The 14,205-nt window shown below is 41.8% G+C and overlaps 1 protein-coding gene across 2 annotated transcripts in view; it reads right to left on the reverse strand.

The window, feature by feature from the left end:
- Positions 1-13,745, reverse strand: part of TRANK1 (tetratricopeptide repeat and ankyrin repeat containing 1) — a 51,968-nt gene extending 38,223 nt beyond the window's left edge. The window contains exons 1-3 of one of the 2 annotated variants that reach the window (XM_064669842.1): positions 13,665-13,745; positions 2,671-2,805; positions 1,001-1,124 (exon numbers count right to left, since the gene is read on the reverse strand). In XM_064669842.1, the coding sequence (XP_064525912.1) occupies positions 1,001-1,124; positions 2,671-2,804 (258 nt within the window). In that variant the 5' untranslated portion in view covers position 2,805; positions 13,665-13,745. Of the gene's footprint in view, positions 1-1,000; positions 1,125-2,670; positions 2,806-10,603; positions 10,934-13,664 lie in introns of those variants that run through there. The other variant, XM_064669832.1, reaches the window with a different exon arrangement.
- Between the last annotated feature and the right edge of the window lie 460 nt (positions 13,746-14,205).

Genomic DNA, 14,205 nt, shown 5'->3' on the forward strand with positions numbered 1-14,205 from the left:
ATTATGTCCCCACATCACTGTATTTTGCCGTATTTGCCACAATGCATATATTTTTCAGCCAATGGCACCTGAAGATGTTTATATTCACCACTGAATTAGGCTGTACCAGCTCAGAGTCACAGTGGAGTTAATTTGTTCAAATTACATTAACTGGCATGCTGCAGTGCAAGTTAAATGGGCATTTGTGCAATTTTACCATATCTGAATGAAATATCTTCTACAGAAGTCTCCGGGAGTCTGTAGTAGTCAGACCAGAAGACTATCACAAAGAAGCCAATCCAAGAGTATGCCTCCATATCATAAATACTGTACAACATAGCAGATGACTATTTGAGTCAATGTGTACTTAATCACAAGCTAAGAGCAGTGTATTGTTCTGTCCACTGGAAATACACTATGACCTTGATCACCATGTACTGTTCCCAGGAACTGCAGACTTATTAACACATAAAAGAATATTAGCACATACTGCCCAAGGGAGCCTTCAAAGCAAAGTCCCCATCCCAGAGCTGAGTGCTATCACCTGTACTGTAAGCCAGGCTCTGTAAGACCACAAGTGAGCATAGAGCTGGTGAACTTCACCACAGACAAGATCTGCACATGGCCTGACCAGACACGCAGCTAGTGCTGTGTCATCCCCGGGTTTCAAGCATCACAAGGCCACGTAAGATTTTTATCTTTTATCATTTCCTATCACGTTGTTTGGGATACTAATAAAATTGTTATATTCCTTGAAAGCATTGGTGCTTCACTTGTTGGGACCCAGGGACAACCAGCAACTCTTGGTGCAAAAAGATCTGCTTTATTTTATTAAAAGTACTATTACAGTAGTAAATCTGATGCTTATGTATAGAATCAAACACTGATTCTGGAATTTCATGTTATATTTGCCTATCATACCTCAAAAGCCAAAACACAATAAAAACAAGACTATGACACTTTAAAAAAGGAAAAAAGTAAGGAAGGCATGCAAAAACCATCAGCTTAAACATCTGAATACCTTAACATACTCTGGATCCCACTGTAAGCTCTGGTAGGCTAAAAATGCTGCTTCATTCCATTTACCCAGATAGTACAAGGCAGTTGATTTGTTGCACATCAACACAGCTATGTCCCGGGAACACCTAAAAATATGTTTTTAGCATTACTGTTTATTCGCTTGAAAAAGGATCATATTTTATAGCTAGCCATATAGGAAAATGAAAAAAATATACACATCACCCACCTAACAAAATTAGAGGTAAAAAATGTAGTTGTAGAAAATAAAGATCATTGGAACATTGGCTATAAAATCTCTTAGAGACATCCTAAATGATACTTTAGTGATAACCCGGTCTCTTCTGAAGCAGAAAGCCAACCCACTGGAATAATGCAGTATGGCAGTTTAGAAAGAGTTCAGACAATCTCAATTCACCTACATATAGATCAGTGAAAGCCAGCAGCCAAGAATGGGAGAAAACACATGAATGGAACACATAAACGTGAGACAGAAAGAATGCTAAACACATTATGGTCACCAAAAAACAACCTCAGTGCATTTTACTGTATCACCAGTTGATGAAGTCAACAGAAAAATCCACATCAGCTAAGAAATAAAGAAATGTATTTTAAGAGAACTCTATATACTCAAGTATATAAAGCATCTACTGAATGCAAGAGAGTTTCTGGAAAAAGATGCACACAAACCATAGCCCACAGGGTGCTGGTGAGCCTGGAAAGCCTGTCTTGCCTGTGCTCAAACAAATAGTATGTGCCACAGAGCTACATCCTTCATGTTCTTCCTATCTACTAGTTTACACTCAAACAAGTTGTTTCAACACACTGAATGTGTTCAGAGCACACTCCTGCATGCAAGCAAATCCTGACGCAATCCTATGCCAATGGTAACGGAGATATTCGGGACCAGACCCCTGTGTATGATGAAGCCACACTGACAGTGAGGAGCAGGCACTGAAAGGAGCCTGCTCGGCTGTGTCCTCGCTCCATCCCATTCCCTACATATGCTCCAGACTTACTTTACTGCTTAGTCTAAATGGTTAACAGTCAAACTAAATGAATGGCTGGTGTTAAATTAGGTTAACAGCAGTGTTAATATATGGTAGTGATGAATATTTAATAGTTAACGTAATACTCAAATATTTCATCACTAATAATATTAGCAACTGATGTTAACTGATAAAAAAAACACTTAACATCTGGAAAGAAATACCCAAAGAAATCTTCTGCTGAAAAATTATCTTTTAACATACCTGAAAATACTAAGAAAGACCAAATAACAAGAACAAAGTAACTTGCATGAATCGTTTTACAGATAATCAGATGACCCACAGAACCACAGGCCACAAACATGACCAAGACATGGCAAAATCACAGGAAGATTAATCCACAACATGTCATCTAATTTATGGAAAATTAATTCGAGCTTTAATTACACTAATAACTGATGGAAAAGTATTCAGATTAAAGTCACTAATTAATCTCCCACATATATGCAAGGAACAGCAATTCCTCTTTAACTATAAAACTGATACACTAAAGACTATGACAAAAGATACAAGAAAATCAGGTGTCAGGGCAAGAAATAGAGTTTTGAATTAACTGTACAACTGTACACATTTCAGGTTTGTCTATTATAACATGGTTTACATGTTATAATTCAAGAATACTTACGGGACCCATTGCATCAAAAAATGAAGTGTTTGTAGAGCTTCATCATACTTTCTGATGGCCAAAGAGTAATTTCCATTTTTAAAAGCCTGGTTTCCGGCCTGCTTCATACTCTGTGCATGTTCCATGGGATTCATGCTAATGAAGAGCAAAAAAAAATTAATCAAACAAAAGCATTGATTTATGAGACACTTCTATCCCTAAAATCAACCTAAATTTTCACCTTTGTTTTTGCATATTTGAAAAGAAAGACAAAAGAGCGCATCTTTGTTTGCTTCAATTGGAATTGTAAAATACAGCTCAGGTGATAGGCTCACCTTTGCTCTTGATGCCTCCTCAACTTCCCATCTTTTTTAATCAATCTCAGCTAAACAGATATACCATTGGTATGCATTTTTTTCATTTTTTCTCCTCAGGCCTTAAATTGTATCTTTTAAATTAAGATTCAAAATTATTTCAATGTGTGCACACACACTAAATGCAGGAGAACAAACATCATTCATATGCTTAAGTAATACATGAAGCTATGCCTTTCAATTAATTAAACACAAAATTTATTTACTTGCTCTTTACTTATGACTTTTTTGTCCAGCTCCACTGTCTAGACATTCAATAATCCAGTGTATACAAAACTTCTTAGAAACTTAATTACTGCATGGATATATGGTACTGTTGTATATTAATAGTGCATGAGGACCCTGAATCAGACTTTAAACAGTTATTAAAATGAATATAGAAAGTGTCCAAAGAAAACAAAGGTTGAAACCAGCATCAACTGCAAGTTAATGAAAAAATATTTCCTCATTAAAAATGTAAAGTCAGGTTCATTACATAAAACTAATCACATGGTTAAGTAGCTAGATAATAGAAACAAACACAAGAGAAGAAACAGCTACAGGTATGTCGAGACAACAGCACATTAAAACCAGAGAGGAATATCCAATGCTAAAGCCTTGTGTAGAATCATTCTCTGCAGATTGATTTTATGACTAAAAGATGTTTCCATTATCTGTAAAACTGTGTATGAATCTCACAAATCTCAATGCTGTTAAATAAGATAAATTCACCATACAGGAACGCACAGATTTACTTATTATCCAGGTATTAGCAGGCCTGGAACAAAACCTATAAAATCTGTAACCTTTCACAACCTGCTAACATAATGTTGTGGTTTAATCCGGCAGGCAGCTACACAACACACAGACCTTTGCTCACTCTCCACCTCCTCGAGTGGGACAGGAGAGATAATCAGGAAAAAAAGTAAAATTTGTGTGTTGAGATAAAGACAGTTTAACAGGAGAGAGAAAAGGAAGGGAAAATATTAATTCTACTAATTATAATAAAACTAGGGTATAGAAAACAAGTGATGCACAGTGCAATTGCTCACCCACTGACCAATGTCCAGTCAGTTCCTGAAGAGTGGCCCATGGCCAGTTTTCCCTCCAAATTTATATACTCAGCATGACAATCTATGGTACGGAAAACCCGCCTGGCCAGTTCAGGTCAGGTGTACTGGCTGTGTCCCCTCCCAGCCTCCTGTGCCTCTTGCCCCCCCCCACCCCACTGCAGCTGACAGGGCAGCATGAGAATCTGAAAACTCTGGCTTAAGGTAAACACAGCTCAGCAACAACTAAAACATCAGTGTGTTATCAATACTATCCTCATACTAAGTTCAAAACACAGCACTGCACCAGCTATTGAGAAAATTATCCCAGCTGAAAGCAGGACTGAACATCTGCAAGATCTCTTCACAACACAGCAAACTAGATATTTTTAGGTATATGAAGTAACAGACAAACTGAGAAACACTACCAGCATATTTTCTCTGTAGTACTCCTCATGATGAACCTGAAACACTGAGAACCACTACTGTATTGTGAATACAGAGGTATGATGAGGTATGGCTGACACTCTGCCTCTGCATTTATCCAAGCACAAAAAAGCGCTCAGCAGGCTGACAACTGCACTAAGCAAACAGCAGAGCAGCAGCCCACAACTCTGAAGAGGCAACAGCAGAAGAACCAGGTGCAACCACAGAGTTCAGATCCAAAGTGCTTCAGACTGATGGGGAAAAGCCCTGTCAGAAGTTATGTCTTATTAAATTAAACAAATAAACACTCTGTGATGACGCCTACAATCCAAACATCACCTCAGTAATTCCAGGGAAGCACCAAAAACAGATGAAATCCTGGCTATAAACTAAATTGAAGAAAAAGAGGTCCCATCTACGTGGTGGAGGTAGGACAACCAGTCATGCTAGAGGAATAATTTTGACATTTGGCCCATGCAAATTAAATCATCACTTCACTGAGCATTGTGAATACAGTATATACTTTAAAAATGCTATTTTTCCAGACAGCAAATGAAGGGTATTCATAGCATACGCGGGACTTTTTTTCCACTGCACGGTATGAGCACTATTAAGGTGAAGAAAAGAAAAAAACAGAGCAACAGAACAAAGAATAAAAAACAAGTGCTAAGAGATTCTACCTCACATTTTTTGTAATTCTTTCAGATTTCAACTTTTTAGCATCAAAAGATTTGAGAAATCATTTTCCTCAAGAATAATACCAAAATAGTTCAACTACACAGCAGTTTATCCATGAACAAGTATATGTGAACCAATGGTTTTCTAATTTATAGTTGAATTTCAAGGGGGTTTTTGTTTTGGTTTGGGTTTTTTTTAAGAAAGCTATGCTTCTACTTCGGGTGATTTTTTTTTTCCCCAGAATTACATTTTTATCTTATTTTTCTTTGGAATCCACTGAGAGTACAAATAAAGGGTATTTAAAAGATGTTTAAAGTATTATTTTTCCCACAGTACAGCGAAAGACCCCCAATCACAACATGCATTTAAAAAGAACTTTCAAATGTGTCCTGTGCTGAGAAATTTTGGAACTAAGCTCCCTGTTTCAGATCAGGAGGCAGCAGGATTTCCAGCTCCTCCCGATTCTCATCCTTTTCCAGCACTGGAGTTTCCCAGCCAAAACTTCAAACTGTAGATCATTTAAATAACTGGGATGTCTGCTGCAGGCTTTTGCAACTACACCCAAGTTTGTAGACCCAAGAGATGCACTGGCATGCAAATCTGACATCTAAGCTAATGATCCAAAAGAATCACTGTGCTGACTAGCACAGCAAGTCTTGCTATTGCCTAACATCTTCCTGAAGCATAAACAATTTTAACTCAAACCAATGGACTAACTGAAGACCTATTACGTAAAGTACGTGAGGAGCATTAAACAAAAATGTTGTCTATTACACAGCTGTATCTGAATATAACCAAAGAAAGACTTTGTTGGGTTGAGTGCTGTGGGTTAACCCCAGTGGGCAGCTGTGCTTGCTTCCCCCCATCCCCAGTGGGATGGGAAAAGAGGAAAGGAAGAGTAAAACCAAGAAAAATCGTAGATCAAGATAAAAATTGTTTAGTAAGCAAAAGAGACATGGAAGAAGAGAGAATTACAACAAAATAAGTGATACAAAGGCAATAATTTACCATCTCCCCAACATAGACCAATGCCCACCCAGTTCCCAAGCTAGAGATGGCTAATCTCCCTAAGCCCTCTCCTCTTCCTTTTCATTGCTGAACATGATGTTACATGGCATGGACTATCCCTCCAGTCAGTTTGAGTCATTTGCCCAGTTGTGTCCCCTCCCAATCTCTTGTGCACTCCCAATCTATTCACTGGGAGGCAGAGTGAGGAACAGAGAAGGCTCCAACACTGTGCAAATATTGCTCAGCAACAGCTAAAACATTATTGTGTTAACAGCATGGTACAAATTTAAAACACAGCATCATACCTACTATGAAGAAAATTGACTCCATCCCAGTCAGACACAGCTTCCCCTCATAAAACAGGGATTCCTCCTAAGCTATGAACACATAAAGGTGTGGGGACACCCTAAGGTCTGGGAAATCCTTCCCCGTATATTGTTGAGATCACAGAAACAAAACCAGAATTGATAAAAATAAAATTAAAAAAAAAAAAAAACACCAAACAGACAACACAGTCTACTCCATTTACTTCTTTTATGACTCCAATGACAGCAACAAGAGGCACATTAATTTTTACTCGAAGAATTGAAATGAAAGATTATATGGTTCAGTCAGAAACTAAAGGCTCCAAGCCCTACTGCTGCCAGTGGTCAAAATTTCTATTTACTTCACACATTGCCAACTCTTATGTTATTGTGATGGTCAGTGTCCCACTGAACTGCTTCATTCAGACTGCAGTCAGAAGCAGGAGTTACAAGGCTAAGTTTTGTTTCTTCTTGCTTCAGAACATAAGCTTGAAAACACGGACAGAGACTGCCCAGAAGACCCACTTGTCATTATTGAAAAATGTTGTGTTCCTTACACCATCTATCAGTCTCAAGAGGCCAGCTTGTGCTTTCTGAATATCTGAAGCTGGCAATACTAAAAACTTTATAAATCTGAGAGTGAGCACAAGCAGTCAGTTTTTGTCTGCATTTGCTTTACACATTTTTAAATGAGAAACTGTGTGACACTGTTTAATTTACAGAGAAAAAGCAGAAGGTCTACACAGTCATGCTTTTAATTATTGTTGATACTGCAAGTTAAAGTTTAAGGATTCATCCCTATGTCATTACTCACTGGTAGAATTATGTTTTTATTCTCGAGGTACAGTAGATTTCCATAATGCAAGCAACAAATGAAGTACAGCAACCTAAGAAGCTCTGCATCTGAATTAAAATAGTGGTTACAAATGAGAACCCCCATATTTTCAGGAAATATGAGCTCTAAAGATGGTGCTTTCCTCAATCCTACTAAGCAGAGGAATTACTCCTTCTTCCTCCTTAACCTAAAAGGCAGACATTAGAAACTGGCAATAAGTAGGGAGAAAAAACCCCCAACAATGCATCTAAACTGTGGTTGAGTGACAACCAAATACATTTCATCAGCATTCAAATAATTCATGTTTTTTCAACGGGAAACCACAGGGTTCTCATTAGCTCTTGCTCAACAATAGCATGCTGACTCAGAGCATGGTGCCACCAAGAAGGAACCATCACATCACCCTGCCTGCTACATCAGAGGGACCCTTCCAGCCACGTGCCCACCACTGGCACCACTTGTCCAGGCAGTCCTGCAGTCACTTACCAAGAGGATACTGCATGCAAGTTTTCCAAATGACATTTTCATTATGACTTTCATTATAACCTTATAAAGGCATATGTGAATGTCAGGGCAGAGTCAGTAACAGAGAGGAAAAATACAAGATGAGAAGGCTCTAGCAGGCCATAACTGTTAGCCAGTTTTACCTGTTTTCCTGACAACAACAGCTACCAAAGATATAGTTACAGAACACAGCCATCTTTGAATACATAACCTTTGAATGACCTTGGCAGTGAAAAGCAGGAAAAAATTTCCTTCTTTCAGTCTTGCTTTTCCACTGAATGCTGAAAAGTCAAATGAAAAATCTGGAGATCACCTGTACTTTCAGAGGATGCCCTGGAGAAACAGCAGAGACAAAAATGAACAGGTTATAACCGACCAGGCTACAAGCAGCACATTTGGAAATCTCTCGCAGAAGAGGAAAAAGAAGCTGAAATTTAGACATGGACATCCTCATGGATCTGTTTAGTCTGGAAAAGGTCATAGTGCTATTTGTGACTATCTGAACAACATTTTAATCGAGTGTTTAGCCACTATCTCATAAAGAATGTGTTCAGCCCTTGTAAAATGTCAGCTCATCTTGGAGAAGCTGGTCAACTCAAATAAAAAGCCTATCATTTAGACAGCTTCTCGTAAGACATCCCTATCGTTAGGGATATATTCAGACAGATAGACATAGCTAATCACTAGATAGATTCTCACTCTGCCCTATGAAGTAACACGAAAAAAACCCAAACAAAAAAAACCAATTCTGTAAGAAGTCACCTTGCCAGATTTCTACCAGAAACTGGAACTGCCAAAAGACCCTTTGTTCCCAGTAAAAGCCAGCACCACTTGGAAAATTATGAATGAGATTCAAGAGCAAATTTCGATTAGGGCAAGTAGAGTGGTGTAGTGATAGCTTCTTACCAGTGTATGTTGCCCTGAGTTTAGCACAACTTGGACCTGTGAGAAACAGAGACCCAGTCGGGCAATTTCCAATCAGAATTTATTATATGATAAAAGCAAATTCAGCACTGGGTGATCAGGGAAGGGGTCCAACAACTCCCAACGCCTGTCACACCCAAAGAAGACATTTGTTCTACATTTATTTCCAGCTACTACATGAATATTCATTATACATAAGTATAAACATTGTTAGGTACATGAGTATAAACATTACACATTGTTAGGTACATGAGTATAAACATTACACATTGTTAGGTTAGATATTTCTTAACAAGAATGTTATCTATAAGCTTTCATAATATATTGTTAAATCAGACTTTCAGCAGATGTTCGCTTGTTATCTATACAAAGTTATAAATTTTAAGAAAGGTGCTATTATCTAGCTAACTAAACAAAATTCTCTCATTATAAATCCTACACAAGGTAAAAGGGAGGTAACTTGTTTTATCTCTTTATAGGGGCCCAATTAAGTTTTACGACTTGTTTTTCTTTTCTCTCCAGGTCACATTGACCCTTCACTGTTTCCTCTTAATCAACTCGAATTATTTTCTCAATTTATCACAGACCCAATGAAGTTCCCTCATTGCTGCTGTGCTCTACAGCTGCTCAGTGTCCTATGCATCACAGTGCTGCAAAGGTAAAGACAGCATGCATCTCTGTAGCTGTTTGCCTCTAAAAGGACAAAGAATACGGTTTCCGAGATGAGTGAATTGAGAGAAAACTTTATCGGGTTGTTTCAGTCTGAAGTGGAGACCTGAACACAGTCTCCATAACTGGACACAAGCAACCCTAAATACCACTTACAGAGTTTTGCTTCTCTAGATACCCTTACTTCCTAAGTTTCAGCCAGAATTACTACTAGGGGAATTCAGACTACCTTTTTGTAGCTCCACCAGTGCAGTACCACACTGAATCAGCGCACCTTGACAGCACAAAGCGCATCTCACTCTTGAGATGGGATTCACACCTGAACTGGGTCTAACATGCAAGTGCTATTTCTGTATTTTGGAAGTCAGCTGTGCGACTTCTCAGTTCTGGCTGTGCTTTCAAATTATGTTAAATGGCTGGTGGTGCACCGAGTGAGACAGAAAATCCCGAGCTACTCTTCATTTTTTACCAAGGTTTTCCCTGGAAATGTGCTCTGTAGTAGACTGTAGATGATTGTAGGGCACAGACATTGTGAGAAGCAAGACATAACATCAACAATTGTCAAATGCACTTCAGGATGCAATTAGCACAGACATCGCAAAGGCCTGGTAACACCTAAAATGCTACTACAAACCACATAAAGAAGAGACGTGTGCAAGGTCTGAATGAAACAAGGGGAGTAAGTGGAATACAGACACAAGAAAACCCAAGCTCAGGGCCAGGACCCTGCTCTGGGTAGGACTCACCTGAATGACCTCCTGAGGTCCTCCTTTACCAGATTACCACTGTATGTTGCTTTCTATTTGTGTAATAACAATAACAACTAATAACAAAGTCCAGATGCCTGATGTCTCCAGCTAGTCACATACCAAACACAGAGCTGACACTGCTTGGTAGCTCAGTTCTTCTTCAGATGCATGACCAACAAACAAGACCACTGAAACAGGACCCAAACCTGGCCAGAAGTGTTGGGCCAGCCCTGCTGACTTGCAGTAACCCATGCAAAACCCCAAGACACGGACACTGAAATGTTACAAATGTTTAGAGTAGGGATTTGTGGTTGACTTGCACAGAGGAAAGGTACTGGGCAAGAAGCAACACAGCAAGGAAATGAAAATTAGAAGCACATTATCGGGAATAAGATAACACCTTCCACAACAAGAGGTGGCTGCACACACTCCAGGAAACCAGCTCTGTACCTACCTTAGACCCTAAGTGCTCCCTAGGAAACCAGAGTTTTATACCATGAACAGGGCAATAGAAACCTGATAGACTGGCTCCTACAGACCACTTTGTATGTCACAGCGTGTCCCTAAGGTGCCTTCACATCACTGAAATGGCATCCATCTTGACAAGGCCCCTAGAAAAATTACAAGGAAAAATAATACTACCAAAAGACAGAAAAATCTCAGACGCCTCTCTGTTTATAGGCAAGACCTCAATGCGTTGCTGACTAATTTGGTGACAAAGGTCTTCACACGAGGCCATGATACATCATTTGGGATTTGAGGTGGTGTCATGGTTTAACCTGACAGGCAGCTAAACACTACACAGATGTTCACTTACTCCCCACCCTTCCTTTTACCCCAAGCAGGACAGGGGAGAAAAATCGGACAAAAAAAAGTAAAATTCATGGCCTGAGGTAAAGACAGTTTAATAGGACAAAAAAGGAAGGGGGAAATAATAATAAGAAGAAGAACAAAACAAGAACAACACAAGTGATGCACAATGCAATTGCTTACCATCCACCAACCAATGCTCAGCCAGTCCCTGATCACTAGCTGCTGGCCAGCTTTCTCCCTAATTTATATACTGACCATAACATTCAAGAGTATGGAATATCCCTTTGACCAGTTCAGGTTAGCTGTCCCAGCTGTGTCCTCTTCCAGTTTCCTGTGCCCTCACACAGCCTCCCTGCTGGTGGGGCAAGCTGAAAAAAGCTTGACTTAGGGTAAGCACTGCTTAGTGACAACTAAAGCAGCAGTGTTTTATCATTATTCTCACCCTAAATCTAAAGCACAGCATCATACCAGCTATTAGGAAGAAAATTAACTCTATCTCAGCCAGGATAGGTGGCTTCTTGGAACATCCTTCCTCCTTTCCTTGCAAGCTGAACTCAGCCCAAGCACGTGACTAGCTTTCGTTGAAGACTGCTTCACAGCTTGCAGCAGTGACAGGTCTGGCCTTGCTCCCCAGCACATCCTGTTTTGCTAAGTGAAACAAAACATGATTCTTTTCTTTCAGCTTCAAATGATTCTCCCCTCTGTGTAACCTACCAGTAACAAATTATACCTAAGAGAACATACGGTTGACCCCTGTGTGAAGTTGCATTTTCAAGAAACACATCTGTTTATATATATAAATACCTATGATTTCCAGTAAACTCAGAAAGGACTTGCATCTCCCATTTTATGTACAAAAAACCTGATGCGGAAGCATGTTCAATACTCTACTTACACAGTGTCATTACTGTTTTACAATACAAATTAAACCCCAAAACCTCACAACAGTGGGAAAAGTCAACCCTCCTGTTTCTGAAACAAAAACGATCTTGAAATCTCTAGTCTTGCTCAGCCATATAAGACCTAACTCAGTCCAAGAGGGAGATCTTTACACTGCTGCAGTTGTTTGCTCAGCCTAGCAACGTTCCTGTCATGATTGTCCTGCTCTACTCTGCACTGGTATGGCCTTGCCTTGAGTACTGTGTGCAGTTTCAGGCACCAAAAGATAAAAGAGACATTAAACTATTAGAGAGCATCCAAAGGAGGGCCACGAGGATGTTGAAGGGTCTGGAGGGGAAGCCTTATGAGGAGTGGCTGAGGTCACTTGGTTTGTTCAGCCTGGAGAAGAGGAGACTGAGGGGATCCCTCATTGCAATCTTCAACATCCTCACAAGGGGAAGTGGAAGGGCAAACACTGATATCTTCACTCTTGCGACTAGTGACAGGAGTTGAGGAAATAGCGTGAAGCTGAATCAGGGGAGGTTTAGGTTGGCTATCAGGAGAAGGTTTTTCACCCAGAGGGTGGTTGGGCACTGGAACAGGCTCCCCAGGGAAGTGGTCACAGCACCAAGCCTGAGTTCAAGAAGCGACTGGACAATACTCTCAGGCACACGGTGTGATTCTTGAGGTATCCTGTGCAGGGCCAGGAATTGGACTCAATGATCCTGATGGGTCCCTTCCAACTCAGCATGTTCTCTGATTCTATGATCAGGTAAGAAAGCAATGGCAACAAACAAACAACCTGCATAGTTCCTTTGTATAGGAGGCACTGAATTTGGAATGAGGGAAAAAATCAACAACAACAAAACACACTAAGATTGCTCTAACATCAAGGTTTTCAAGCTTATGCAGTTCACAGCCAACGCTTGACAAGTTTAATTGCATGTTGGTAAAAATACTGGTAGGAAACACTCCCTCTTGCACGTTTTCATGGGAAATCAAAATCTCTTCCTATTCTCAATAAACCCATGAACTTCTATCAATCTGAAGTTCATTTTCCACAAACTGAGGGGAAAAAACCACAGAAACCAGTGAGAGATCTATTTGCTTTCATTCTTCTGGAGCACACACAGTGCCTAAACCCCTTTGCAACTGAAAATGTCTGTTTTGTTAAGTGACCACTCCACGACCTTGTAAAAGAGTTTTGCTTTTCAGGGAAAGGATCCAAAACCACTGAAGACAATGCTTCGCTCCGGGCTATGCTAAACGAGTTCTCCCTCTTCTTTTCAAGCACGGACAGAACAGCTCAACTCCCCCAGCTCCTCCGCGCAAACGGTACCAGGTCAATACACACTCCCAGATGCCTGGCCGGAGCAGGAATGCACTCTTCTCCTTCAACCACCCCACACATTCCCTGGCAGGTTTCCCAAACAGCACAGCCTCCCCCGCTGCCCACACGCCAAATCCCGCACCCGAGCGTCCCATCAGAGCAGCACGACGCCCTCCGGAACTGGTCCAATATACAGGAATTCGCACCACCTCCACAGAGGTGGGAAGCCACACCCAAGGAGCCGCTGCTCCCTGCGCGGCGCACGCCGAGCGCTGCGGAGCGCGAAGCACCGCGGCGCGGACGCGTGCGGGGCCGAGCAGCGCGGGCAGCTCCCGCCGCACGCCCACATCCCGCACGGAGCGGCCGGCGGGATCAGGGCGGCCGATTCCCCCGCTCCCCTTACCGGGAAGGTAGAAGGGGTCGCTGCGGGCGCACATCTACCCATCTGCGCATCTGCGCATCTACCCACCTATCTATCTACCTATCTAGCTACCTACCTGCCTGCCCGACTGCCTGTCCGCCGCCGTGCGCCGACAAGCCCCGGGACGCGCTCCAGCCGTCGCCCCTTAATACTCCGCCCCGCGTCCCGCCCCCGATCCCGCGTCAGCGCGGGAGTGGGGGGCCTGCTCGGGGAATCGAAACCGAGACCGGCCCGCCCCCGGAGGGGTTCCTCCCCCGCCATCTCCGACCCGTGTCCGGGATTCCGACGGGGGGGCGGGTGGTGTCAGGCGTCCGTCTGCTGCCAGCACGTTCAGGGAGCGGCGGGATGGTTCCGGGCTCCCACCGCAGCGGGAGTCAGGAAGTGCCATTTTTTTAAAATGGTGTAGCGGTGTCTTCAGGATACCTGGAAAATCAGCGTTCGCCTCCGCCGCGGGCACCCCTGCGTCCCGAGGCGCCGTACTGTCCCCCTGGTTTCTCACGACAGCCCCCGCCCAGAGGAAGCTGCTGCTGCTTTGGACTTCCACGGCGTAAAGGTCACCTGGGGAGTGAAGGCTTCTGCTCCTCTAATGCAATTGTTTCCTAATTCATCGTTT

This window comes from Pseudopipra pipra, chromosome 1 (assembly GCF_036250125.1).
Source record: "Pseudopipra pipra isolate bDixPip1 chromosome 1, bDixPip1.hap1, whole genome shotgun sequence".
In the NCBI taxonomy this organism is placed as follows: Eukaryota; Metazoa; Chordata; class Aves; order Passeriformes; family Pipridae; genus Pseudopipra; species Pseudopipra pipra.